Source organism: Macaca mulatta, chromosome 11 (assembly GCF_049350105.2).
Source record: "Macaca mulatta isolate MMU2019108-1 chromosome 11, T2T-MMU8v2.0, whole genome shotgun sequence".
NCBI lineage: Eukaryota > Metazoa > Chordata > Mammalia > Primates > Cercopithecidae > Macaca > Macaca mulatta.
The window spans coordinates 11,734,970-11,760,989 of NC_133416.1; the positions used below are offsets into that span (position 1 = coordinate 11,734,970).

Genomic DNA, 26,020 nt, shown 5'->3' on the forward strand with positions numbered 1-26,020 from the left:
TATTTTCTCCTATTCTTTAGGCTGTTTACTCTGTTGATAGTTTCTTTTGCTGTGCAGAAGCTCTTTAGTTTAAGTAGGTCCCATCTGTCATTTTTTTGTTTTTGTAGAATGTGCTTATTTTCTCTGACTTTTCAGTCAGAATTTACAATCAAGGGGAGCGTAATTGATCCAGTGGAGACCCAGGATAAAAGGGTGTATTGCCTAGAGAATCTTTTCTGTTAAACATCATTCATCTTACTTCCCTTATCCCTTTGCCTCCAAACCTGTTTCCAAAACAAAAGCATTGCTCTGAGGAAGTGCTTGCACAGTGATAGATAGCCCACGTGGGGAAAGGCTGGGAGAATCATGCAGAAGAGAAACCGAGAGAGATGGAGAGCGCATTCTGGCCAGCCACTTTTCTTGTCATCAATCACTGTTTGCCCCGCAGTAGTGGGCTGGGTGAGCGCAGCCTTATAATTAAAATTCTCTATTCTAACCTGTCCTCACATCTTTAAAATGATTCTTTGAGAAGTCTGGGTTAAAAGGTTTAAGGAAGAAGCCAAATTGTGAGTTTTGGGGGAAAGGACGATCATCATCTTTAAAAGAACTTTTGGTTTCCAAAGAAATATGTATAGAACTAAATGCACAGATTTTCTTTTCCATTTTTATTTTTTTAGCCAATTCCCAAAGCCCTAAATCACATTTTCCTTTAGATTTAAACTCTAGAAAAACATTATTATTATTATTATTATTATTATTATTATTATTATTATTATTTGAGACAGGGTCTTGCTTCATTGTCCGGGCTGGAGTGCAGTGGCACAATCTCAGCTCACTGCAACCTCCACCTCCAGTGCTGAGGCGATTCTCCTGCCTCAGACTCCCAAGGGGCTGGGATTACAGGCCCGTGCCACCACACCTGGCTAATTTTTGTATTGTTAGTAGAGACGGGTTTCACCATGTTGGCCAGGCTGATCTTGAACTCCCAACCTCAAGTGATCTGCCCACCTCACACTCCCAAAGTGCTGGGATTACAGGCATGAGCCACTGTGCCCAGCCTAGGAAGACATTCTTGTCTTCTCTAGTTCACCCTCCACCACCGTCTCCTCTCTGGAGAGCCCCCTAAATGGCTACACAAAACAGCTAAACCACCTTTCTTCCCCCTGTGACCTTGCCCATACAGTGCCTCCTCTGAGTGCTTGTTCCTATCCCATCTCCTTGCAAAGGTACTAGAAAGTATTACAGCTGAGGTTCAGACATATTCATCTGTTACCCATTTACTAGTCAGAGAAATTAAATTATTTGATTGAATGAGTTCTGCTTCAAGCGACAGAAGAATGTTCCACCCTCCAGTAATGACATAGAGGACTAATTGAGTCTCTTTCCAGCTTCTGTCCTGAAAAGCAAACAATCAAACAAACAAAAAATAAAAGACATTGTGATACTCAGAAGCTCAGTACATATATAGAGGATACTTGACCTCTATATACAAAATAACTCACAAATGCACAATTGGATTATTAATAGTGTTATCTCACAGGAGTAGAATCAGGTAACCTTTACTTTCATTTTAGTATTTTCATATAACAAAGATGTATTATGTAAAAATACTAGGAAAAGTCCATCTATTTTCAATCTGACAGAAAAAGTATTGTTTTAATACCAAGATTAGCTTTTTCTGACATAAACTATTTTCAAGAGTTTAGGACAGGCTGGGCACAGTGGCTCACACCTGTAATCCCAGCACTTTGGGAGGCTGAAGTAGGCAGATCACCTGAGGCCAGGAGTTTGAGACCAGCCTGGCCAACATGGCAAAACCCCATCTCTATTAAAAATACAAAAAAATTAGCTGGGCGTGATGGTACATGCCTGTAATCCCAGCTACTCAGGAGGCTGAGGCACAAGAATCGCTTGAACTTGGGAGGCAGAGGCTGCAGTGAGCTGAGATCACACCACTGCACTCCAGCCTGAGCAGCAGAGCCAGACCCTCTTTCAAAAAAAAAAAAGGTTTAAGACAAAAAAGGAAAGCTCACTTTCTATCAAAAATAAGCTTCCAAAAGACAATAACAGGCCTGAGTGTGGTGGCTCATGCCTGTAATCCCAGTACTTTGGGAGGCCGAGGCAGGCGGATCACCTGAAGTCAGGAGTTCAAGACTAGCCTGGTCAACATGGTGAAACCCTGTCTCTACTAAAAATACAAAAATTAGCCAGGCGTGATGGTGGGCACCTATAATCCCGCAACTCGGGAGGCTGAGGCAGGAGAATCACTTGAACCTGGGAGGTGAGCCACTCAACCTCCGCCACTGCACTCCAGCGTGGGCAACACAGTGAGACTCTATCTCAAAAAAAGACAATAACAGTAACTTGAAAGAGGCTCCTCTTCACTTCTGCCACCTAACCCATAACTCCACCCATTTCTCCGCTGGACTTACCTCATTCACAGGGATCAGAATACTGAATTGTTGCCTGTTCATCTGTAAAATGAAATAAGATATATAATTACTTTGAGGGTCTCCTATATTCAGAGGGAAAATGCTTCATAAAAGCTACTGCTTTAGCCCTTTCCAGAGAATCTCTACAGGTTATGATATTCAGAATTACAAGAAAGTTTCAATCACTAATATTTGTACGTTGTGACAAATTATTAATCATAGCAAAAATAATGGAAATAGCCCTTTGAGAACGATGGTTCACATTGTTCTCTTCTTGGTCTAAGGACCACATCATATCAAACGTCTCTAGTGTACGCAACTTAAAAATGGCACACAACTGAATTAAAATATTTTAGGAGATTAGATAATTTAATCATGTGCTACTTGGCTTGGGAAGGAGTATTTGTAAAATTAAGAGAGAAGCCATGAAGAATGAGGCAGAAGTAGGTTGGGAGATGCAGGTAAGATCTCAGCTCTCATTTCGGCCCAGCCCTCTCACCTGGTAGGTAGTAGTCATAGACCTTGATGGTTGCTGGTTTCAAGTTGGTGACCAGCACACTTTGGCTGATGGTAAAGGTGTAAGTCTGAGTGTTCTTACTGAGCTGTGGGGAAGACAGATGAAACAATACCTTAGAACTAAAATGAAAATTACACTCTATGCAACATGGAGTTAAAAGACCCTTGCTGTCTTCATGTAGATTTTCTGAAACCCTGCCAGGAACGGTGGCTCACGCCTTTAATCCCTGCACTTTGGAAGGCCGAGGTGGGTGAATCACCAGAGGTCAGGAGTTCCAGACCAGCCGGGCCAACATGGTGAAACCCATCTCTACTAAAAATACAAAAATTAGCCGAGCATGGTGGTTGGCACCTGTAATCCCAGCTACTCAGGAGGCTAAGGCAGGAGAATCGCTTGAACCTGGGAGGCGGATGTTGCAGTGAGCCGAGATGGCACCACTGCACTCCAGCCTGGGTGATAAAGCGAGACTCCATCTCAAAAAAAACAAAAAAAACAATTCTGAAACTCTCTACCTACCTCCACTGCCCTATGACAGTCTGCCCTAAGACATTGCCTCCTGCTGACTTCCTGGCTCTTTCTTCTTAGGATCTTACAGCTCTCTGGCCCTCTTGTGAACTGGTTCCCTTTGTTCATGGTCTACCCTGACCCATGGTTTCTCCACTAAATTAGTCAAAGTGGCCAAAGAAAGCAGAGGCTTGCATTTTACTCCAACAGTTCTATGCCCCTTACTGGTTTGCTTTCTTCATTCTGGTCCCTGAGCAAATGATACCTCCTCAAAGGGGCTTTCCTTGAACACCTTATTTAAAAATAGTCACATCCCTGGCCTGCCTCACCAGCACTCTTTATCCCCTTATGCTGCATAACACTTATTACTACCGAAAAAAGAAAATGCGTGTATACACATATACATGTAATTTTAAAGAACTTGAATATTGTTGTCTCTCCACTAGAATATCAGCACTCTTAGGCCAGGTATCATATCTATTGTTTTCATTGCCACGTCTCCATCACTTAGAAAAGTGACTGGCATATGTTGGTTGCTCAGTAAATATTTGTTGAATAAATTAGCAAATGGAGAATCTAAGGCAATTGTATCAGTTACTTTACTATAACAAGAAAATAAATCCCAGCTACTTGGGAGGCTGAGGTGGGAGGATCATTTAAACCCAGGGGTGGAGATTATAGTGAGCCAAGATTGGGCCACTGAAGTCCAGCCTGGGCAACAGAGTGAGACCCTGTCTCAAAAAAAAAAAAAAAAATTATAAATTTAGGTATAGAGCTATTAACGCCTAATTGGAAGGGATTTCCAAAGTTCTTCAGGTATAGTGCCTCTCAAAGTGTGGTCAAGAGACCTCCCCTACTCCAGGGATCCCTGAGATTGCATCAGAGTATCTGAGAGGTCAGAATTATTTTTAGAATGATATTAAGACTTTTTTTTTCCACTCTCATTCTCTTACAAATATACAGGAGACTGTTTCCTTCTGGGGAAAGAGATTTAAAAAACTAAAAAATAAACAAGTATACAGTAGAGTTATCAGAGGCTACTTTATGTGTAATATTGCAATGGTTTGAACGTAGGAATAAATATAAAATTTCATTATCTTTGATTAAGCCAGATATTAAAGCAAAAATGCAAAACAATGTCACTATTCTTATTTTTTTGTTTTGGAAAATAGTTATTTTCTTTTCCTTTTTCTTTTCTTTTTTTGAGATGGAGTCTCACTCTGTTGCCCAGGCTAGAGTATAGTGGCACGATCTCGGCTCGCCGCAACCTCTGCCTCCTGGGTACAAGCGATTCTTCTGCCTCAGCCTCTCAAGTAGCTGGGACTACCGGCGTGCACCACCACGCCCAGCTAATTTTTGTATTTTTAGTAGAGACGGGGTTTCACCATATTGACCAGGCTGGTCTCAAACTCCTGATCTTGTGATCTGCCCTCCTCAGCCTCCCAAAGTGCTGGAATTACAGGCATGAGCCATCATGCCTGGACAGAAAATAGTTATTTTCATTAAAATGTTATTTATATTAAGATGTAGTGAGTTTATTACTGTTTTTAAATTAATTAATAAATATTTTAAGATTATCTCAGTTTTAATTTCTAACATGATAAAGACCAATAGTTAAAACCCACTTCACTGAAAGCTGTTTGAGGCCCTCAGTAAATTAAGAGTGTAAAGGGATCCTGAAACAAAGAACTTTTAGAACCACTGTTCTTTTCTATCATTTGGTCACCATAACGAATTAAAGCCAATGACTAACATGAACCAAAAGAAAGCTGGGGTAGGGCCGGGCGCGGTGGTTCACGCCTGTAATCCCAGCACTTTGGGAGGCCGAGGTGGGTGGATCACGAGGTCAGGGGTTCGAGACCAGCCTGACCAACATGGTGAAACCCCATCTCTACTAAAAATACAAAAATTAGCTGGGCGTGGTGGCAGGTGCCTGTAATCCCATCTACTCGGGAGGCTGAGGCAGGAGAATTGCTTGAACCCGGGAGGCGGAGGTTGCAGTGAGCCGAGATCGCACCACTGCACTCCAGCCTGGGCGACAAAGCGAGACTCCATCTCAAAAAAAAAAAAAAAAAAAGAAAAAGAAAAAAAAAAAAGAAAGCTGGCTAGTAGCAGTTTTAATATCTGACTAAATGGCAACTAAGGCAAGGAAAAAAATGTGTGTGTGTGCATGTGTGGTGTAGGAATCTAAGGCAAAAGTATTTGATATAAATATATACACATATATAGTAATGGGGAAAGGACAGTATGTACTAATATAAGGAAAATTTAAGAAGATATGTTCATAATATATATATCTAATTATATAGTCTCAAATATATCAGGAAACGACAGCCAAGAATGTATGGATAAACGGATAAATCAAATATCACAATTAGAGGCCGGGGGCAGTGGCTCACACCTATAACTCCAGCACTTTGGGAGGCCTAGGTGGCCAGATCACTTGAGGTCAGGAGTTCAAGACCAGCCTGGCCAACATGGTGAAACCCTGTCTCTATCCAAAAAATACTAAACAAACAAAGAAATAAACTCTATCATAATTGGATATTTTAACATATGCTTTTCAGAAACTGTTAAATCAAGCAGAAAAATAAGCAGAGTTATCAAACACATGAACAACAGAAATAATGATCTCAGACTTCTAGATCAGAATCCAGGCCCAAGAGAAAAGAAATAGATGTTCTTTTGGAGTGCACACTGAACACTTGCAAAAACAGATCACGGATTAGGTCATGGAAGAAACTTCAGCACATTCCAGGCAATCAGGATCATGAAGACTCTGTTCTCAGACCATAATGCAACAAAATTAGACATCAGGAACAAAAGGATGGCTTTAAAACTTTCATGTGTTTCCCAACAAATTAAGAAATATCAGTGAATGACAATGAAAACGCTACTTGTCTGAGATTGTGGGACAGGGATGGCATGTACCTCGAGGGACATTTATAGTACAAGTTCATTAAAGAATAAGGAAGACTATATATGTGAATAAGGTCATCCTCTGGTGAAATTGATCAAGACCACAAGGGAGAAGATACACAGAAAAGAGGAAATAACCACAGATACCATCATTAGCACTGGCTTTTAGACCATTAGACCTAATGCTTCAGATTAGAAGCCAACTGGCAGATTTGGCAGGACACACTGAGGAGCAAGCAGTTCATCACCGTCTCGGACGTGGTGTCATAGAAATCAGACCCCCCAGGTTCTGCTCCCACCCTAGACACGGACAGATGGGATGACTCGGACAAGCCACTCTCTCTCCAAGTCTCAGTCGGTTGCTGTAAGACTTCAATAAGTTATGTGTGAAAGCATCAGAGACTTGGCAAAGTTTTAAACCGCAACATCATGATTACAGGGTAGTGCCTGATAAGCTAACCCGAGCTATGTCAAAAGAAGCTATACACGGCTCACACAACGTGAACAAAACCCTGGTTCCCGGGAAGATAGGAAACACAGTTAGATGATCGGGTTGGTGGCTGGGCAGGGGGTCGGAAATGGATGTTACCAACAACAGCATCTTTTGATTTGGGATATTCCTGTCTATTGGTTATATACAATAAGGATAACTTTGTTCCTTGTGTGGAGTGGAATATCATGAAAAGGAGCATTGTTAACAATTTTTAGAACGTTGTTAGTCCTTGAGAACTTCTTGCTTTATTAAAATGAAAGGTTATATACGATGTCTGATTAATATTAAGTAATATTAACATTATGTTAAAATGATACAAATGGCTATAGAGTAATGAGGCCTTACTCTGTACCAGGTACAGTCCTAGATATTTTTACATGTCTTAAATAATTTAGTTTTTTCTAGAACTCTAAGAGATAACTATTTTGACCCCTACCCACACACATTTTACAGCTAACTTTCAACAATTTGTCCAGTTACACAGCCAGTGCTAGAACCAAGATTGCAGCCCAGGCAGTCTGGCTTCAGAGCTTCTGCTATTAACTACTATAGCATACTCTAGAGTTGCAATGTCACTTGTGGCTATTGAGCGCTTGAAATGAGGCCAGACAGAATTGAGACGCGCTGACAGTGCTGTAAAGGTGTGGTACAGAAAAAAAAAAAAGAATGTAGATATCTCATTAATACTTCTGTATATTAATTGTATAGTAAAATGGAAATATTTGGGGTATATAGGCTTGCATAAAATATACCATTAAATTTTTTTTTTTTTTTTTTTTGAGACGGAGTCTTGCTCTGTAGCCCGGGCTGGAGTGCAGTGGCCGGATCTCAGCTCACTGCAAGCTCCGCCTCCCGGGTTTACGCCATTCTCCTGCCTCAGCCTCCGGAGTAGCTGGGACTACAGGCGCCTGCCACCTCGCCCGGCTAGTTTTTTGTATTTTTAGTAGAGACGGGGTTTCACGGTGTTAGCCAGGATGGTCTCGATCTCCTGACCTCGTGATCCGCCCGTCTCGGCCTCCCAAAGTGCTGGGATTACAGGCTTGAGCCACCGCGCCCGGCCAATATACCATTAAATTTAATTTCATCTGTTCCTCTACTTTTTAAATGTGGCTACCAGAACTCTTTAAACAATGTAAATGGCTCACATTATAGGTCTGTTGGACAGGGCTTCTCTAGAGGCACAACGGGGTGTTTTATGATATACCAGCACGGAGGCAGAACTCATGGCATGGTGTGGACTCGCTCCCAGGCCCCTCATCCCCATGTGTGTGACACCCATATATACAGATTAGAAGAGAAGTCATGAAGATCCATAAGCAATCCAGTTCTTTGATCTAGTTCCTGAATACCTACCTCATCCAAGTAAATGTTAAGTGTGTCAGCTCCAAATTCAACCTTCTTCACCAGGGGTTGCTGGAGAAGCTGCATAAGAGAGGGAGAAAAACAGAGACTAACAGCCAGAGCCTTCCCTATCCCCTAGGGTAGTCTTCCAAAGCTCTGCCATGATCAAGGAAACAATATATACTGTGGAAAAGGTAGGAAAAGGGAACTGAGACTATTACAAGTTGCGTGTCATATGTCTGCTACAACCTTGCAGCCCATTTAAATAATCCAATCATGAGTTTGTATGTATGTGTATATATACATATATACATATATACACACACACGTACATATATGCACATATATACATGTACATATACCTACATATGTATATATATACACACTGTGTATATGGATGCCATATATATATGAAAACTACTTTTCTTACAAATGTACATACATATACATACATATGTATGTATGTATATACATGCCATGTATATATGTGTGTGTGTATATATACACACACATGCCATGATGCCCATTTTACCAGTTTTTTTGATTATACTGTCAGGTCCCCTCACAGCTAGATAAATGAAGAAAACAGAAGTAACTTACTAACTGACTGGTGCCCTCCATGGGACTGAACCCAGATAGCATCTTCACTTCCACAATCACCATATTGGAAGAGCTACGGCTCCCAACATAACTGAGAGCAGGAAGAAGAAAACACATGTGAGCCTATTACTTCAGTGCACTCTGCATCCCCAACACACATACACACACACACATACACACGCGCACACGCACACACGTGTCCCACCTCAGCTCCTCAGACCAGGTGCTCTGCCGGCCACCAGCACCCCAGCCTTCCTCACCTGGTGTGAATAGCGAGACTCAAGGATCGAGGTGAAGTCAGTTGCTCACATCTAGCTTTTCCCATTTCCACGCTAAGACTAAAGGTCTTCATATTTTTAAGAGGGAGAATATTGTATCTCAACACCGTCTGGTAGGAAGAAATAGCCAAATCAGGGTTGGAAAGAGCTTTAAAGATTGTACAGTTCAAACTACTTTTCTTACAAGTGAGAAACAGAGAGCGAGAGAGAAGGCCTAAGGGGAAGATGCCCTCAGACTCTCCTTCCCAATGTACATTCATTCTCATGGATCTCTACTTACCTGTACATAGACACAGCCCTGGCCTGAGGCCTCCAGCATGTACATTCCAGGGACATCGGGCAGAGTCTTCTGCTGAAATACCAATCTGTTGGCTGACTGTATGTTGAATGTATGCTGGAAATTCTCAGTGGATTTTACAACCAGGTTGATCTCCTCAGATGGCGTGTAGGCGGTAGTGGCATATTTGGCAAGAGCTTGAAGAGCAACTACAGTATCCTGAGGGAAACAACCAAACGTATGCTTACCATTTTGTGAGTCATTGGAATTAACCTTGAACAACTCTATAACCCACACACGTGGTTGTTGTTAGTTGGCTTGGATGATGCCTCCTCTAAGCATTTAGAGAACTATACCCACCTCCTCTGGAGAAGCTGACATAGAAATCACAGTAGCTTACTTTTATAGAAAATCACCATCAACAAGCTACTACTGAACATCCGCAGGCTACTTGGTTAACCTATCGATTCATATTCAGAAAGCAAACAGCTTCAGAATGAGTTATTGCTAGAAGCAAGTGGATAACTGTTCAGTATATATTTTACAGCTTCCTCATTTGGGGAGGAAACAGTATTAACATGATAGCCCTAGAAATTGCAGCCTATGACGTCATTTAACTGTGTGATGATCTTCTACATCACAGTTGGAAGGAGCATCAGGGACCTAGGAAAGTCCTTCCTTGCAGGCTGGCTTCTTAGCCGTGATACCATGTGACAATCTTTTATTTCTCTGGGAATAAGACAGATAACTGTCAGTAAGTGAGCCTGGTACAGTGACGTTTGAACTGTTTCATTCTGAAAACATAATTCATATAAATTACAAGGGGAAAGAAAAATGAATAAAGTATTCAACAAAATTGTCACATCTCGCTCTATGTTATGAAAATTTCAGGCCGGGTGCAGTGGCTCAAGCCTGTAATCCCAGCACTTTGGGAGGCCGAGACGGGCGGATCACGAGGTCAGGAGATCGAGACCATCCTGGCTAACACGGTGAAACCCCATCTCTACTAAAAAATACAAAAAACTAGCCGGGCGAGGTGGCGGGCGCCTGTAGTCCCAGCTACTTGGGAGGCTGAGGCAGGAGAATGGCGTGAACCCGGGAGGCGGAGCTTGCAGTGAGCTGAGATCCGGCCACTGCACTCCAGCCTGGGGGACAGAGCGAGACCCCGTCTCAAAAAAAAAAAAAAAGAAAATTTCTACATGCTTGATACTGTGTAAAATATCTATTACAAAAAAAACCCCCTATTTCTTCATCTCACAAATGAAAAAGACATTCTTATTTCGACATTATCACTGTTCTACAAAACAGGAAGACAGATCACCCACCCTGGTGAAGCCGTGAAGAAGTTCTATCTGTGCAGCCTGGCCATCTACAAACAATTTTTGTTTACCCTTTGTGGACTGGAGCCAGGGAGGTTTTTTACTGCTTGAACATATGGGGACAATTCAAAGAAAGGGACCTCACTGTCAGCTGAAAAACCAGTGTGAGTAATATATATGACCTCTTGTGATAGCCAAGGATTTCATTGAAAAAATGATTCTGACATATACCTGTCACTGCGAGTTGTAAACATTTCATCTACTGCTTTCCAAAAATATTATTATATATTATATTTTTTTAGGACTGAACAAGAAGAGTCTTTTCTAATCTTTGGCCAAGCATTTCCCTGAAACAGGGAGGCATAGTACCATATAATTTTTTTAAGTTTCAATTAGGTCATTACCACATTTAAACTTGGTGCCTTTAACATTTTTACCAAACATGCAATCTATTAAAAGATGTTCATTCTTTCAGGTCTGATTTACATGTTATATCTTCAGTGAAATTGGCCAATTTCAACAAATCAGATTATAATCTTCATGAGGACAAGAAATATATTTTCTTAGTTACTTCTGTAGCCTCATCAAAGTGATTTGGACATAGTAGATATTTAATAATATTTTCAGAATAAATAAATTAATGACTACTCTCTTCATTATAATCTAAAATAATTTTTTTATGATTTGAATTTATCATACAATTCTACCCCTCTTTTTTTTTCCCCACTGCCACACCATTCATTCAAATTCCCAATTTCCCCTTACCCCTAACCTAGATAAAACAGTCTCCTGATCTCTTCAAGTCCAACGTTTCTCTCCTCTAAATTATCTCACACACCAAGTGGCTAATTAATCTTTCTGAAACAAAGTTAAAATTGTTGTTGTTTTTGTTGTTGAGACGGAGTTTTAACTCTTGTTGCCCAGGCTGGAGTGCAATGGCACCATCTCAGCTCACCGCAACCTCCGCCTCCCAGGTTCAAGCGATTCTCCTGCCTCAGCCTCCCAGGTAGCTGGGATTACAGGCACCCACCACCATGCCTGGCTAATTTTGTATTTTTAGTAGAGATGGGGTTTCTCCATGTTGGTCAGACTGCTCTCGAACTCCCGACCTCAGGTGATCCACCTGCCTCGGCCTCCCAAAGTGCTGGGATAACAGGCTTGAGCCACCATGCCCGGCCCCAGTGTTTCACACTCAACAAAAAAAGAAAATTAAATGCATCTGGTACTATTTATGTGCTCATATAACCCATTTTATGAATACTTCTATATATTTTTCACAGGCTTTTCCTCTCTAAGGCCCTGGACCGAGAGGGCAAGGACAATACCTTTTCCTCTATCTCCATACAAGATCTAATTCTACCTGTTAAGTGGCAGTGGGAGAACAGGCTGTTTACCTGAGTAGAAGAGAAGCCCCCATATGCATTCCGTTGCTTGGCCAACCAAGCCACTATGCTAGTGGCCTTGGCTATCTCCTTTTGAGTCAGGCTGGGCTTGGTAAGCTGGGCCAACAATGCATATGCTGTAAGTTCCACATCTAGAGCCATAGGCTCAGACCAAGGGCTGGCATTCGATGATGGAGTAGGTTTGTGGCTCCAGTGAATGGATTCTCCTATGGAAAAAGAAACATAACTAGGATGTCCTTAGAAGGAACTGGCTTTCCCACATTCACTTTGTAAATGCAGCATCTTAGAGCAGAGAAAGTACCAACTGAGAATTAAACAGAGTAGAAAAAAATGTCTTAGATGTAGCTGATTCATTGACCTTGATGTAAATGCAAGGATGCATGTGTGCGCATGTGTGTAAAGCTAGAAGCATCAATAAACGTTCCTGCCTCCAGCAATTACATGAAAACCACTCTTGTTACTTTATCAGTTTTGATGTTAATGGAAATAGGTAAATAGAGGCTTCTTACAAGAATCTCTGTGTTTGGGGGCAATTTTTGTTTGCTTACAGTTTTATGAATTTTTCAGGATTTATTTTATTTAATCAAAGATTTAGGCATGGTGACTCACGCCTATAATCCCAGCACTTTGGGAGGCCAAGGTGGGCGGATCACCTGAGGTTGGGAGTTCGAGACCAGCCTGACCAATATGGAGAAACCCCATCTCTACTAAAAATACAAAATTCACTGGGTGTGGTGGCAAATGCCTCTAATCCCAGCTACTCGGGAGGCTGAGGCAGAAAAATCGCTTGAACCCAAGAGGTGGAGGTTGCGGTGAGCAAAGATCGCCCCATTGCACTCCAGCCTGGGCAACAAGAGTGAAACTCCATCTAAAAAAACAAACAACAAACAAACCAGATTCAACATTTTAGGTAGAACAAAAATGGCAGAGCATATGTAAGAATTCTGAGAAACCATGAAGAAATGCTAATGAGGCCAACTATATGAAATATGCTTAGAAGGCAGTCCAGTGATGGCGGGCACCTGTAGTCCCAGCTACTCGGGAGGCTGAGGCAAGAGAATGGCGTGAACCCGGGAGGTGGAGCTTGCAGTGAGCTGAGATCACGCCACTGCACTCCAGCCTGGGTGACAGAGCCAGACTCCGTCTCAAAAAAAAAAAAAAAAAAAAAAAGGACATGAGACCAAAAGAAACCTCTGTGACAGCCAAGATGACAGTTAACGGATAACTTGAAGAAAAAATAAAATAACAAATGGAAATGAGAAGGGTATAAGTTAGAAGACTAATTAAACAGAATTTTAGAGATAATAAGTAACCACAGAAGGGCAATCTAATTGGAAGAATGTAACAGGAAACATGTGAGCTTGCAATACAAGATAATGGAAAAGAGATCATCACAATAAATCAATATATGGTGGAACAGGTCCCATTGTCTCAGACACACATTTCATGACTAGAGCTTCTTACACATAAGAGGAAAAGCTACCCCACCCCCTATGAGAGGACAGTTCAGCCATGACACTCATATAAATGAAGGCTGAGACTGCATTTCTTCCTGGAAGAATAATTTTAAATACACAGTCAGATAAATGAAATGCATTACAAGATCTGCCATAACTTCACATAGTATTCTAAATACATTTAAAGTGGTCCAGGCCAGGTGCAATGGCTCACGCTTATCATTCAGCACTTTGGGAGGCCAAGAAGGGTAGATCACTTGAGGTCAGGATTCTGAGACCAGCCTGGCCAACGTGGTGAAACTCCATTTCTACTAAAAATACAAAAATACAAAAATTAGCCAGTGTGGTGGCAGGCACCTGTAGTCCCAGCTACTTGAGAGGCTGAGGCAGGAGAATCACTTGAATCCAGGAGGCAGAGGTTGCAGTGAGCCAAGATTGCACCACTGCACTCCAGCCTGGGCAACAGAGCAAGGCACCGTCTCAAAAAAATAAAAAGCAAAATAAAAATTAAAAAAATATTTAAAGTGGTCCTACGTCAAAGAACTTTCAAAGGTCTCCAAAAGGGTAATTCCACAATGACAATATACTTTCTGACTAGCTTCTTCAATGTAGTTTCTCTTCCCATTAGAAGTATAAAAATGTGGCCGGGCGTGGTGGCTCATGCCTGTAATCCCACGGGCAGATCACCTGAGGTCAAGAATTCGAGTCCAGCCTGGTCAATGTGGTGAAACCCCTTCTCTACTAAAAATACAAAAATCAGCTGGGCATGATGGCAAACGCCTGTAATCCCAGCTACTCGGGAGGCTGAGGCAGGAGAATTGGTTGAACTGGGAGGCAGAGGTTGCAGTGAGCCGAGATCACGCTATTGCAATCCAGCCTGGTCAACAAGAGAGAAACTCGGTCTCAGAAAAAGAAAAAAAAAAAGTATAAAAATGCCCTGTGAGCAATTGCATGTGTTTCTCACAAACTTCCCAACAATAATTTTATGACTTAACAACTGTTACTAAAATGAATCCTAGAGTTCATGTGTGGGACAGAGGATACTAAGGAGATTATAGATAACTCACAGCTTACGTTCCCAATTTCAAACAACTCTTAACAGGACCAACATACCTGAGATGATAGCCTGTTGATCTAACTGTTTAAGGAGAATGTTTCTGATGTCCATTTCCCCAGCCAGGGAGAAAATGTAAGCCAACAGGGCCTGTGTGTAGAGGCTGGTGGTGGAGGTGGCCGAATTCTTGAGACACTGTAGACCCTGGCTCACCATTGGGTCCTCAAAAGTGAAGAAGAAGACCATAACTTATAAGGCATTCCTTAAAAAATGGGAAGTAATCAGGAAATCATCTTATCCTTCTTGACCATAAAAGGGTGACTAGGGACAAAGATGGGTCAATGTCTCTAGGAATAGGCATGAGAAGGAGGGTATCAAGAGGAGGAGCCAGGAGAACTTACATCTACGTCCTTTCCCATCTCCAGCAATGCAGCTGTAACATATGCAGTCAAGGAGACCTCATCATCAACACCACCCTAGAGACAAACAGGGAGACAGTGAGTCAGGGCAGCAGGCAGCAGCTGCAAGAATTACGTGGAGATTGCAAAACGGCATCCCCTCTGAATAGATGAATTATTATTATTATTATTATTATTTTTTTTTTTTTGAGACGGAGTCTTGCTGTGTTGCCCAGGCTGGAGTGCAGTGGCCGGATCTCAGCTCACTGCAAGCTCCGCCTCCCGGGTTTTTACGCCATTCTCCTGCCTCAGCCTCCCGAGTAGCTGGGACTACAGGCGCCCGCCACCTCGCCTGGCTAGTTTTTTGTATTTTTTAGTAGAGACGGGGTTTCACCGTGTTAGCCAGGATGGTCTCGAACTCCTGACGTCGTGATCCGCCCGTCTCGGCCTCCCAAAGTGCTGGGATTACAGGCTTGAGCCACCGCGCCCGGCCAGATGAATTATTTTTAAAAAGAAAAAAAATAATAAAGAAAGCTCTTCTTTCCACAGACTTTCTGCAGCTCAAGCCTCCAGGACACACAAAGAGGGAACAGGCTGGACTTCAGTAGGTGCAGAGCCTTAAACAGCCTGCAGGAGGCAGCACATGGACTTCAGCTGAGTGGGTGTTGAAGAAACCCGAGAGGAGTTAGGAAGCATAGGAGGTTTAAAGTAGGGAGAAATAAGAAGAGAATCTGCCGCATCACTGCATCTGAGCCTCCTCACACGCAGCTCCCGTCAAGCAGGACAACGCACAGCCCTTCTCCAGGGGAGAGTAGGTGAGACCTTCCCTGCTTATTGCCTTTCCCAGAAATATCAAAGCAAATTTTAAAAAATATCAAATCAAATTATTATCCTCATTCTATAGATAAGAAAACAAATACTTAACAAGATTAAATAGCTTGTGGCCAGGCATGGTGGCTCATGCCTATTATCCCAACTTGAAGCCAAGGCGGTGGGGAGGATCCCTTGAGCTCAGGAGTTTGAGGCCAACCTGGGCAACATGGTAAAACCCCATCTCTACAAAATGTACAAAAATTAGCCAGGTGTGGTGGCATGCAGATCCGTGGTCCCAGCTATTCAGGAAACTAAAGTAGGAGGATCATCTGAGCCTGGGGAGGTCAAGGCTGCAGTGAGCCGTGATCATGCCACTGCACTTCAGCCTGGGTAACAGAGTGAGAACGTGTCTCAAAAAAATAAATAAGTAAATAAATAAAAAAGATTCAGCCGGGTGCGGTGGCTCACACCTGTAATCCCAGCAGTTTGGGAGGCTGAGGCGGGCAGATTACCTGAGTTCAGGAGTTCAAGACCAGCCTGGCCAACATGGTGAAACCACGTCTCTACTAAAAATACAAAAATTAGCCAGCCATGGTGACACATGCCTGTAATCCCAACTGCTCAGGACGATGAGGCAGGAGAATTGCTTGAGCCTGGGAGACGGAGGATGCAGTGAGCCAAGATTGCTCCACTGCACTCCAGCCTGGCCAACAGAGCAAGACTATCTCAAAAATAAATAAATAAATAAATAAATAAATAAATAAATAAATAAATAAATAAATAAATAAAAAGATGAAATAGCTTGCTCACAGTTACATGGCTCATCTGTAGCAGGACTGGAATTTGAAACCAGGACATTTAATTCTGGAGTTCATGTGCCAAACCACGAACCTTGGCTACACAGAGGATGGATTTCTCAATGGACTGGCCTCCTCTCATAAGAAAGTAGGAAGAGGCTGGGTGCGTGTGGGTTACACCTGTAATCCCAGCACTTTAGGAGGTCAAGGCGGGTAGATCACTTGAGGCCAGGAGTTTGAGACCAGCCTGGCCAACATGGTGAAACCCCATCTCTACTAAAAATACAAAACTTAGCCAGGCATGGTGGTACATGCCTATAGTCCTAGCTGCTCAGGAGCCTGAGGGTCACTTGAACCCGGGAGGTGGAGGTTGAAGTGAGCTGGGATTTTGCAACTACACTCCAGCCTGTGCAACAGAGCGAGACTCTGTCTCAAAAAAAAAAAAAAAAAAAAAAGGAAAGAAGGAAGAATACCTCTGGGATCTTGCTCTAGTCAAGTCCTTTATTTTAGTAGAGACGGGGTTTCACCATGTTGGTCAGGCTGGTCTCGAACTCCTGACCTCATGATCCACCCGCCTCAACCTCCCAGAGTGCTGGGATTACAGGCGTGAGCCACCGCGCCCAGCCCCCAGGTATATTTCATATAGCGTGTAAGAGAAGATGAAGACGAGAACTTAGGGGAGACTAATAAGATCCTGCAGAGGAAGTCTAATGAATCCTATAAAGAGATTTTTTTTTTTTTTTTTTAACACTCAAGATTTTTAATCTTTGCCCTGGAATAGCAATGTAAGTGATTTCTCTAGAAAAGTTTATTCAAGTCTTTCTTGCACTGAGTGTGTTCTGAATTGAACGAGTTTTCCTGCAGGATCTATGCCTCACCCTGTTTGGGACAGGTACAGGCAATAGTGAACAGAAGAGAGCAGTGCCTCTGGAGTGCAACTGCCGTGCTTCCAATCTCAGTCCTGCCACTTATTAGCATGCACCTTGGGCAGTTTACTTAGTCTCCATCCCTTAGTTTCTTCATCTGTAAAATGGGATTAATAATGACATTCCAATACCTAGCTCACTGATTTGTTGTAAACATTAAATAATGTCAAATAAACCACGTGCCTAGAACAGTGCTCAGCAGAGTAAACCTCTTACAAAAGACGTTGGGCTGCCTACTAGTCCTCGCCACAGGAAATGGCTTTCCCATATGGATTTGGTGACATAGTAAGAGGCCCAGAGATCTTTTAGTCCAGTAGTCTCAAATTTCAGTGTGTATCAGAATCATCCGGATGGCTTGTTAAAACACAAATTTTTGGCCCACCCTCCCAGAGTTCATCATTCAGTAGATGTGCGCTGGGAGTCAGAATCTGCATGTCCAACAAGTTCCCAGGTGATGCTGATGCTCCTGATCTGGGAACTATGCTTTGAGAACCATGTTCCAGTCCACATTCTCTCTCTCTTTCTCTCCCTCTCTCTCTCTCTCTTTCTCTCCCTCTCTCTCTCTCTCCCCTTTATTTTTTATTTATTTATTTTTTGAGGCAGGGTCTCACTCTATCACCCAGGCTGGGTGCAGTGGTACAATCACAGCTCACTGCAGGCTTGACCCCCCGGGTTCAAGTGATCCTCCCACCTCAACCACCCAAGTAGCTGGGACTACAGGCATGCACTAACATGCCTGACTAATTTTTCAGTTTTTTTTGTAAAGATGGGGTTTCACCATGTTGCCCAGGGTGGTCTCAAACTCCCAGGCCCAAACAATCAGCCCACCTTGGCCTCCCAAAGTGCTGGGATTACAGGCATGAGCCACCGCACCCAGCCTTCATCTGTATTCTCATTCTACAGATATGAAAACTGAGGCCCAGACCAGCTAAGCATTTTGACCATGGACACCCAGAGCCACAGTGGAAACCAGAAGAAAACTGATTCCCAGGCCAGTGCTTTTTTGCTTCTGCTCGGTCAGAGGTGTGAGGTCCTTTGAGACAGTGGCCGGCTGCAGGCCCCTGGACAGATCCGCACCTTCATAGCTGTGTGAAGGAGAGTTCCCACGTTGGCATAGCAGCCGCTGAGGAGCTGGTTTCCTGCCATCCACTTGAGAGCATCCTGGATGTTCTTGGGATCAATGAAGATGAATTTCTGAGCTTGGCCAAAGCATTTTGTGACAAAGGCTGTCAGCCTACATGGGTAAAGAGGAAAATGTGGCATGAAGGTGAATTTCCAGGTGAGGGTGCAATCATTTTTTCATGTATTTGGGTGCATACTTCCAGAAGGGGAGCTGAGGGAACATATGCCACAGCAGGCCCAGAAAACAGAGGCATGAATGGGCACCAGTGAGGACAAGAACAGAGGAGGCACAAGCTCAGGGAGAAGATCGAGGGACTTGACCATCCATGAGGGTGAAATAAGCAGTATTAAAGAGGTAGAAGACTGAGTGCAAGAAGGAATGGGGTTAAGGGGAGAAGTATTGGAATAGTTCCAGAGGGCTCAGGAATTATGCTGTGGAGTACACAACTCATTGGGAATTGGGCGATATTACCATGTGTTTCCATTTCCATCTCGCTCCCCAAAGGCACTGTATGAGCCATTGCTGTGTTTGTACGTCAGCTCCTTCTGGTACCCTGGGAAGCCAAATGTGGTTTTAGATCACAGTGACAACTTCAAAAAACACCGCCGTGCTTTTCAAGGATATGGGACACTTCAGGGGCTGGAATTCCCTGTATCTTATCAATCTGTCATAGGGCCTAGTGGAGGAGAGTGTCCAAGAAAGAAAGATTGAACCAACTTACCTATCTCCAGGAAACCCACTGCCCGAGACCTGATTTCCTCCGTCAGCAGCCCTGCCTTCTCCAGGTACTGCAAGACATAGATGATAGGAGCAAACAACACCATGTTCTGCTCGCCACAGCCACTGGGCATCTGCACCAGACCATCTAGGTTCTGCAGGGCTGTGCCCATGATGTCTCCTGGGATCCAAAAGGAGAGAGAGAAGGTGGGGGTACAGAGAAGAAGGAACCCTCTAAGAGTTATCATCATTCACTTAACAAACATGTATTAGCTATCATTTAGTAAGTACCTACTATGTGCCCTGGGAAGACGACAGTAAATCAAACTCAGTCTCTACCCTCAAAGAACTCACAGAGGAGCAAACCATTACAACACATTACAATTTTTATTCCTTATAGACAATTTCAATACAGTACTACAATATCATACTGGATATGTAGGAGGTGCTAGAGGACACAGAGAGGTGCACAGGCTGTCTAAGAGAGTTCAGGGCTTCTAAGAAGACATGTCGCTGAGCTGATGAGTGATGTGACAAAACTTACATCACTTAGGCTCAATCTCTACGTTCCTCTACCACTGCACATACGTTCCTCACCCTCCAAATCACCAAGTTTCTCTAAAACACAGTCCTGACACTCTTCTCCAAGTTGTCACTGACCCCTTCCTATGCTTCCCAAGCCAGTGAGCCTGACATACGTGACTCATTAACATCTGCACTGTAGCCAACGAGCTCCATTCAAATCTATAAATGTGTCCTGAATGTCAACTATGTTGCAGGAACCGTACCAGGAACAGAAAAGAAAAAGATGTGGCCCTTGCTCTTCAGGAGACCCCAACACAGTGTGGAAGACAGACATAGACACTGAACTCTAATAGAACAAGACAAGCGCTATGTCAGACTGATGAATAAAATAGACAAAACAGAGACGTTGTGACTGCAAAGGATCTCAACAGAGGGCGAGGGAGTAAAGAAAGAGTCTAACATTCACAGGGCTCCTACTACATGCTAGATATTGTGCTGGGAACTTTAATGTTGCACTTAATCTTTACACCAGTCTGAGAGGTAGGTTATTGTTACTGTTTTACAGAAGAGGAAAGAAGGTCCAGAACTGTTCACTAACTTGTTCAGGGTCACGCGGCTACTAAATGACAGGTTAGATATGATTTTTAAGTTCATGCTTTTCAATCCACTTCCTCCCTTGCCCAAAACAGTAAGTGTGCTGCCTATTGTAAATATGGTTGTATCTTCCCTAAACTATACCCAAATTCCTCATTTTTAAAAACGGCTGCTGCAAATATTTTGTCTTCCCTTCACCCGATTTATAGACTGTCTAAACCTAAATACATATCAAGCTTCAGTGACCTTAACTTCTTCCTACCCTGACTCCTTTCTTTTTTTTTTTTTTTTTTTTTGAGATGGAGTCTTGCCCTGTCACCCAGGCTGGAGTGCAGTGGTGTGATCTCGGCTCACTGCAAGCTCTGCCTCCCGGGTTCACGCCATTCTCCTGCCTCAGCCTCACAAGTAGCTGGGACTACAGGCACCCGCCACCAGGCCTGGCTAATTTTTTTTTTGTAATTTTAGTAGAGACGGGGTTTCATCGTGTTAGCAAGGATGGTCTCGATCTCCCGACCTCGTGATCTGCCCGCCTCGGCCTCCCAAAGTGCTGGGATTACAGGCGTGAGCCACCACGCCTGGCTTCCTTTCCATTTTTAACTAGAATACAAGTCTAATCCCGTCTGTATTGTTGCCTACACTGTATTTCCCTCCTATATAAAATACGCTCTTTTTCCTTCAATCACTTATCATTAGTCACATTCTCCAGATAGGTCCGCATGTCCCGCCCCACCCCACACCTTTGCAGCCTCCATTCTCCTTTTTGTTTCTGAGCCAAGAATCTCTAACTGCTTACCCAGAACTGTAACATAAGCCTTGGTCGAGTCAGGAACAACATCCACTGGGAGGTCCAGGGAGACAGATTCAGATGCCACCTTTCCTGTGAGAGGCAGAAAAAAGGTGACACAATAGATGATGGGGAATGGCAGGGGTTCTGAAGCCAAAATTGTAGAACTTTCTATAATCCAGGGATTTGTGTGCTCGGTGCTTTCTCTGGGATGCAGAAAGCACTGGGTACTATTCATAGTGATAAATTCCACAGAGAGTCATCATCGTGCTGTACACTTTCTCTTCTTCCTCCTGCCTCCCAGTTAATCAGCCCCATGAGGAATGGCACCCCAGACTCTCCAGTTCCTTCTGGTCCTGTGCATTCCTCCTTTTGCCTATGAAAATCTCCTGCCGCCAGATGTGCTGGCTCACGCCTGTAATCCCAGCACTTTGGGAGGCCAAGGTGGGTGGCTCACAAGGTCAGGAGTTCGAGACCAGCCTGGCCAATATGGTGAAACCCTGTCTCTACTAAAAATACAAAAATTAGCCAGGCATGATGGCATGCACCTGTAGTCCCAGCTACTCAGGAGACTGAGGCAAGAGAATTACTTGAACCTGGGAGGCAGAGGTTACAATGAGCTGAGATCGCGCCACTGCAATCCAGCCTGGAGGATGGAGCGAGACTCCATTTCAAAAAAGAAAAGAAAAGAAAAGAAAAGAAAATCTCCTGCCCTCTAAGGGAATTCTCACCACCAATCCTGCTCTGAGTCCACCCACCTTTTGGGCACAGCAATGAGCTGTGTGTCTTCTCCACAAGGACTCCTTCAGGCTGGCATGAAGAGAGACACAGATAAAAACAACAAAGATGAACGTCAGGAGAGATGGCACTAAAGGAAAGGGAAGGGAGGCCCCCCGCTGTGTCCCCACGGCTTCCCTCAGAACTGCAGAGAAGGGCTTCTCATTGAAGCTCAGAAGAACTCCGTGTCAACCAAGGTTGGGCCCTTTCTGTAAAGTTCTTTCTGGGCAAGCGCTAGAGCCAAAGACACAATTAGGCAACTTCTAAGGGGCAAGATTGACAATGGGCTTCATGACGGGACAAAAAAGGCAGCTATTGATGAAGACAGACATTTTAATCAGGGAAACTAACATTCATTGAGTGCCTATGATGTGCCAGGTTTTAGGTGCTTTCATAGGCCATGGGTGTGGATTAGGCAAATGTTCAAGGGGCCAGGGAAGGAGAAAGTTGAAGCTGCCCGATTGGACTGGAGTACGGTTGCTGTGAGAGACAAACTCGCAGCAAGAGGAGATGTTGAGCATCCCTCAGTTGGTTGCTGTCTCGACCTCTGAAGCAAACTCACTTTGACGAGAACTGGCTTGATGAGCGTGTCACTCCGGCCCTTTTGGGGAACAAACCCCTTCTGGTCCCCACATGGTTCATTGCTGTCCAGAATCTTTGTACTAATAGTAAAGTTAATGTGACCTGAGAGAAAGAAGGAGAAGGGAAGCCATTAGCCCTATTGCCAGAGGTACCAGCGAGGTCCGTTCCCATTTGGATCAGCATTTCTGAAACTTTAATGGGGATCTTGCTACAGTTCAAACTCTGCTGCCACAGACCTGGGGTGGGGCCTACATCCTGCATTTCTAACAAGCTCTCAGGTGATGCCAGAGAGGCTAGTCTGGTGTGGTAAGTAACCTCTAAGGACCCTCAGAGATCCTTGCATCCTGATATTTGCATCCCATTGAGTGTGGGCTGGATTGAGCGACTCACTTCTGTTAAATAGAACAGGGCGAAAGTAATGACTCTTCTGAGATTAGGTTACAAAAAGACTGCAGCTTCCATCTTGGGTGCACCCCTTTTCTCAAACTGCTTGCTCTGGGGAAGACGGCTGTTGTGTGATGACGCAGCCCAGCGGAGAGATTCATGTGATGAGATACTGAGTGAGGCCCCTAGCCAACAGCTGAGGTCAAGAACTGTGTCCTTCAGTCTAGCAGGCTGTGAGGATCAGAGACTTTGGGATGAGCTTGAAAAATCAATCCTCTCCTAGTCAAGTCTTCAAATGAAACCATAGCCCTCACTGACAGCTTGAGTGCAACCTCATGAGATACCTTGAGCCAGAAGTACCCAGCTAAGCTGCACCCAGATTAATGACCCGTAGAATCTGTTTGATAATAAATGTTTGTCCTTTTAAGACACTTAAGTTTTACAATAATTTGTCAAGCAGCATGAGATAACTCATACATACGAAGATCAAACTTTGAGTTGCAAGGATTTCACCTATGAGTGACTGACATCCCATAGAGTTGGGGGTGAGGATTAAATGAGTTAAAGGTGAGGTGACTCATTCTTGTAATCCCAGTACTTTGGGAGGGTGAGGCAGGAGAATCGCTTCAACCCAGGAGTTGGAGAGCAGCCTGGGACACATAGCAAGACCCCTTCTCTGCCAATTGAATTAGCCAGGCATGGTGGTGAAATGAGCCTATAGTCCCAGCTACTCTGGGAGGCCTAGGTGAGAGGATCGCTTGAGCCGGGGAGGTTGAGGCTGCAGTGAGCCATGACCACACCACTGTATTCCAGCTTAGGTGACAGAGTAAAATCCTGTCTCTCTAAAGAAAATAAAAGGCCAGGTGCAGTAGCTCACACCTGTAATCCCAGAACTTTGGGAGGCTGAGGCAAGCAGGTCACCTGAGGTCAGGAGTTTGAGACCAGCCTGGCCAACATGGCAAAACCCCATCTCTACTAAAAATATAAAAATTAGCCAGGTGGTGGCACGAAACTGTAATCCAGCTACTTGGGAGGCTTGGCAGGAGAATCACTTGAACCTGGGAGGTGGAGGTTGCAGTATGCCCAGATTGCGCTATTGCACACCAGCCTGGGCAACAGGCTTCCTCTCAAAAGGAAATAAATAAAATAAAAATTAATTAATCAATCAATTTAATGAGTTAATATACATAAAGCAGTTAGAATAGTGCCTGGCCCAGGGACTCTTATAGTAAGTCCTTGATTAGTTACATGACCATGTATTCCTTGTCCAGCTACAAATATTAAAAGCTCTCCCTTTCACACTCAAAATATTCCTGTTTGAATAAATTTGGTCACCTATCAAAGAGTGTTTGTATTGACTTATAACAGCCTTAGGAGGGAGAAAAATAGAAGTAAATAAAACAAAGAGGGAGGAGGAAGCAAAGCAGATGTGGCAGAGAAGAAAGACTGAGTGCTTAGTCACTGGGCTTCTGTTGCAGGCTTTCCTCACCCATCTACCGCTTCCCTCTCTTACCCAATTTGACAGCTGTGATGTTCCAGTGATAGGTTTTAGCTTCATTAGCACAGAGACAGCTGGAGATCTGAGAATCTGCCCGTGATTCTAGCTGGTACTCATGCGACTTAGCCAGGTCAGTCTGAACCTAAGGAGGAGGTTTAAGAGACAAAGGGTCCAAACGAAGGACGTAATACATAGAGGCCTGGGAAACCTGGGTGCCGAGATACTGACATCTCCTCTCTTTCCCAGGGAAAATTGGGATGCTTCCAATTTAGAGACAAACTTATGCGGGAAGCGTGATTCCAGGGCTGACACCTGACTCCTGTATCCCCAGCTCTCACCCTGATGCAATCCTTTAGGTAATTGAAGATGGTGGCAGTAAGACGAAAGGATTCCCCACGGACTACTGAGTAAGGGAGAGTCAGGTCCACAAAGAACGGCTTGAAAGCAGTTAGTCCAACAGTGGGTGAAAGCCCGAAGCCTCTCGACTGGGAAGTGCAGAAAGTCATCGCCTTCCACTCGGTGATGGCGTCAGGAACTGTGACGTGGACCGCCTCCTTCCCGGAGTTACTGTGAGAACACAAGGACCCCCGTGAGGCAGACGCAGCGTGGGGCGAGAACTGTTGTGAATTAAGCCACAAATTCGGTGGTGTGTGCTGGTTCATGCTTGTAATCTCAGGTCTCTGAGAGGCTGAGGTGAGTAGATGGCTTCAGCCCAGCAGTTTGAGGCCAGCCTGGGAAACATAGCGAGACCCTATTTCTACCAAAATTTAAAAATTAGCCAGGTGTGGTGGTGCATGACTGTAGTCCCAGCTACTTAGGAGGCTGAGGCAGGAGGATGGCTTGAGCCCAGGAGTTTGAGGCTGCAGTGAGCTATGATTGCGCCACTGCACTCCAGCCTGGGTGACAGGGCAAGACCCTGTCCAAAAAAAAAAAAAAAAAAAAAGCTACAAATTCATCTGCAGAAGTGAATTGTTAGTGTTGTTGTGCGGGGAGAAGTAAAGAGGCAACTGAAGAGGTGAGTCTCAGTGTGAATCCTCCAGTGAGTGAGGCTGCACTCATATGGAGGAGGGGGACTGTGTGGGGAGTCAGGGGTGGGCATCTCTGTGCAAGCACATCTGACAGAGAGGCTGGTGCCCTCTGAGTCTGTGAGGATGCGTGTTCTCAGGGCTTGTCAAAATGGACATGCAAGCAGTGGGCAAAAACTGATGTCAATATGTACCTTTAAATGTGTGTGGTTCAGTAGTGAGAACACAGGGCCTGCAATGCGTGAGTGTGGAATTGTGTGGATTTGTTTTGAGTGGTTGTAGATGAATGCATAAGAATTCAGGTAGGCTGGGCACAGTGGCTCACACCTGTAATCCCAACATTTTGGGAGGCCAAGGCGGGTGGATCACTTGAGGCCAGGAGTTCGAGACCAGCCTGGCCAACATGGCAAAACCCTGCCTCTACTAAAAATACAAAAATTAGCCAGGTGTGCTGGCAGGCGCCTATAGTCCCAGCTACTTGGGAGGCTGAGGCACAAGAATCAC

General features: G+C 44.0%; 1 protein-coding gene across 3 annotated transcripts in view; it reads right to left on the reverse strand.

Annotated features, from left to right (window-relative positions):
* Positions 1–617: 617 nt before the first annotated feature.
* Positions 618–26,020, reverse strand: part of A2ML1 (alpha-2-macroglobulin like 1) — a 55,321-nt gene continuing 29,918 nt past the window's right edge. For 2 of the 3 annotated variants that reach the window (XM_077953599.1, XM_015151034.3), the window contains exons 19-36: positions 24,830–25,058; positions 24,507–24,633; positions 22,590–22,711; positions 22,009–22,060; positions 21,260–21,343; positions 19,352–19,528; positions 19,102–19,183; positions 18,585–18,741; positions 14,975–15,049; positions 14,633–14,795; positions 12,054–12,268; positions 9,344–9,559; positions 9,046–9,173; positions 8,786–8,876; positions 8,198–8,266; positions 2,911–3,013; positions 2,412–2,453; positions 618–1,375 (exon numbers count right to left, since the gene is read on the reverse strand). In XM_077953599.1, coding sequence (XP_077809725.1) covers positions 2,413–2,453; positions 2,911–3,013; positions 8,198–8,266; positions 8,786–8,876; positions 9,046–9,173; positions 9,344–9,559; positions 12,054–12,268; positions 14,633–14,795; positions 14,975–15,049; positions 18,585–18,741; positions 19,102–19,183; positions 19,352–19,528; positions 21,260–21,343; positions 22,009–22,060; positions 22,590–22,711; positions 24,507–24,633; positions 24,830–25,058 — 2,131 coding nt within the window. In that variant the 3' untranslated portion in view covers positions 618–1,375; position 2,412. Of the gene's footprint in view, positions 1,376–2,005; positions 2,319–2,411; positions 2,454–2,910; positions 3,014–8,197; positions 8,267–8,785; positions 8,877–9,045; positions 9,174–9,343; positions 9,560–12,053; positions 12,269–14,632; positions 14,796–14,974; positions 15,050–18,584; positions 18,742–19,101; positions 19,184–19,351; positions 19,529–21,259; positions 21,344–22,008; positions 22,061–22,589; positions 22,712–24,506; positions 24,634–24,829; positions 25,059–26,020 lie in introns of those variants that run through there. The other variant, XM_077953598.1, reaches the window with a different exon arrangement.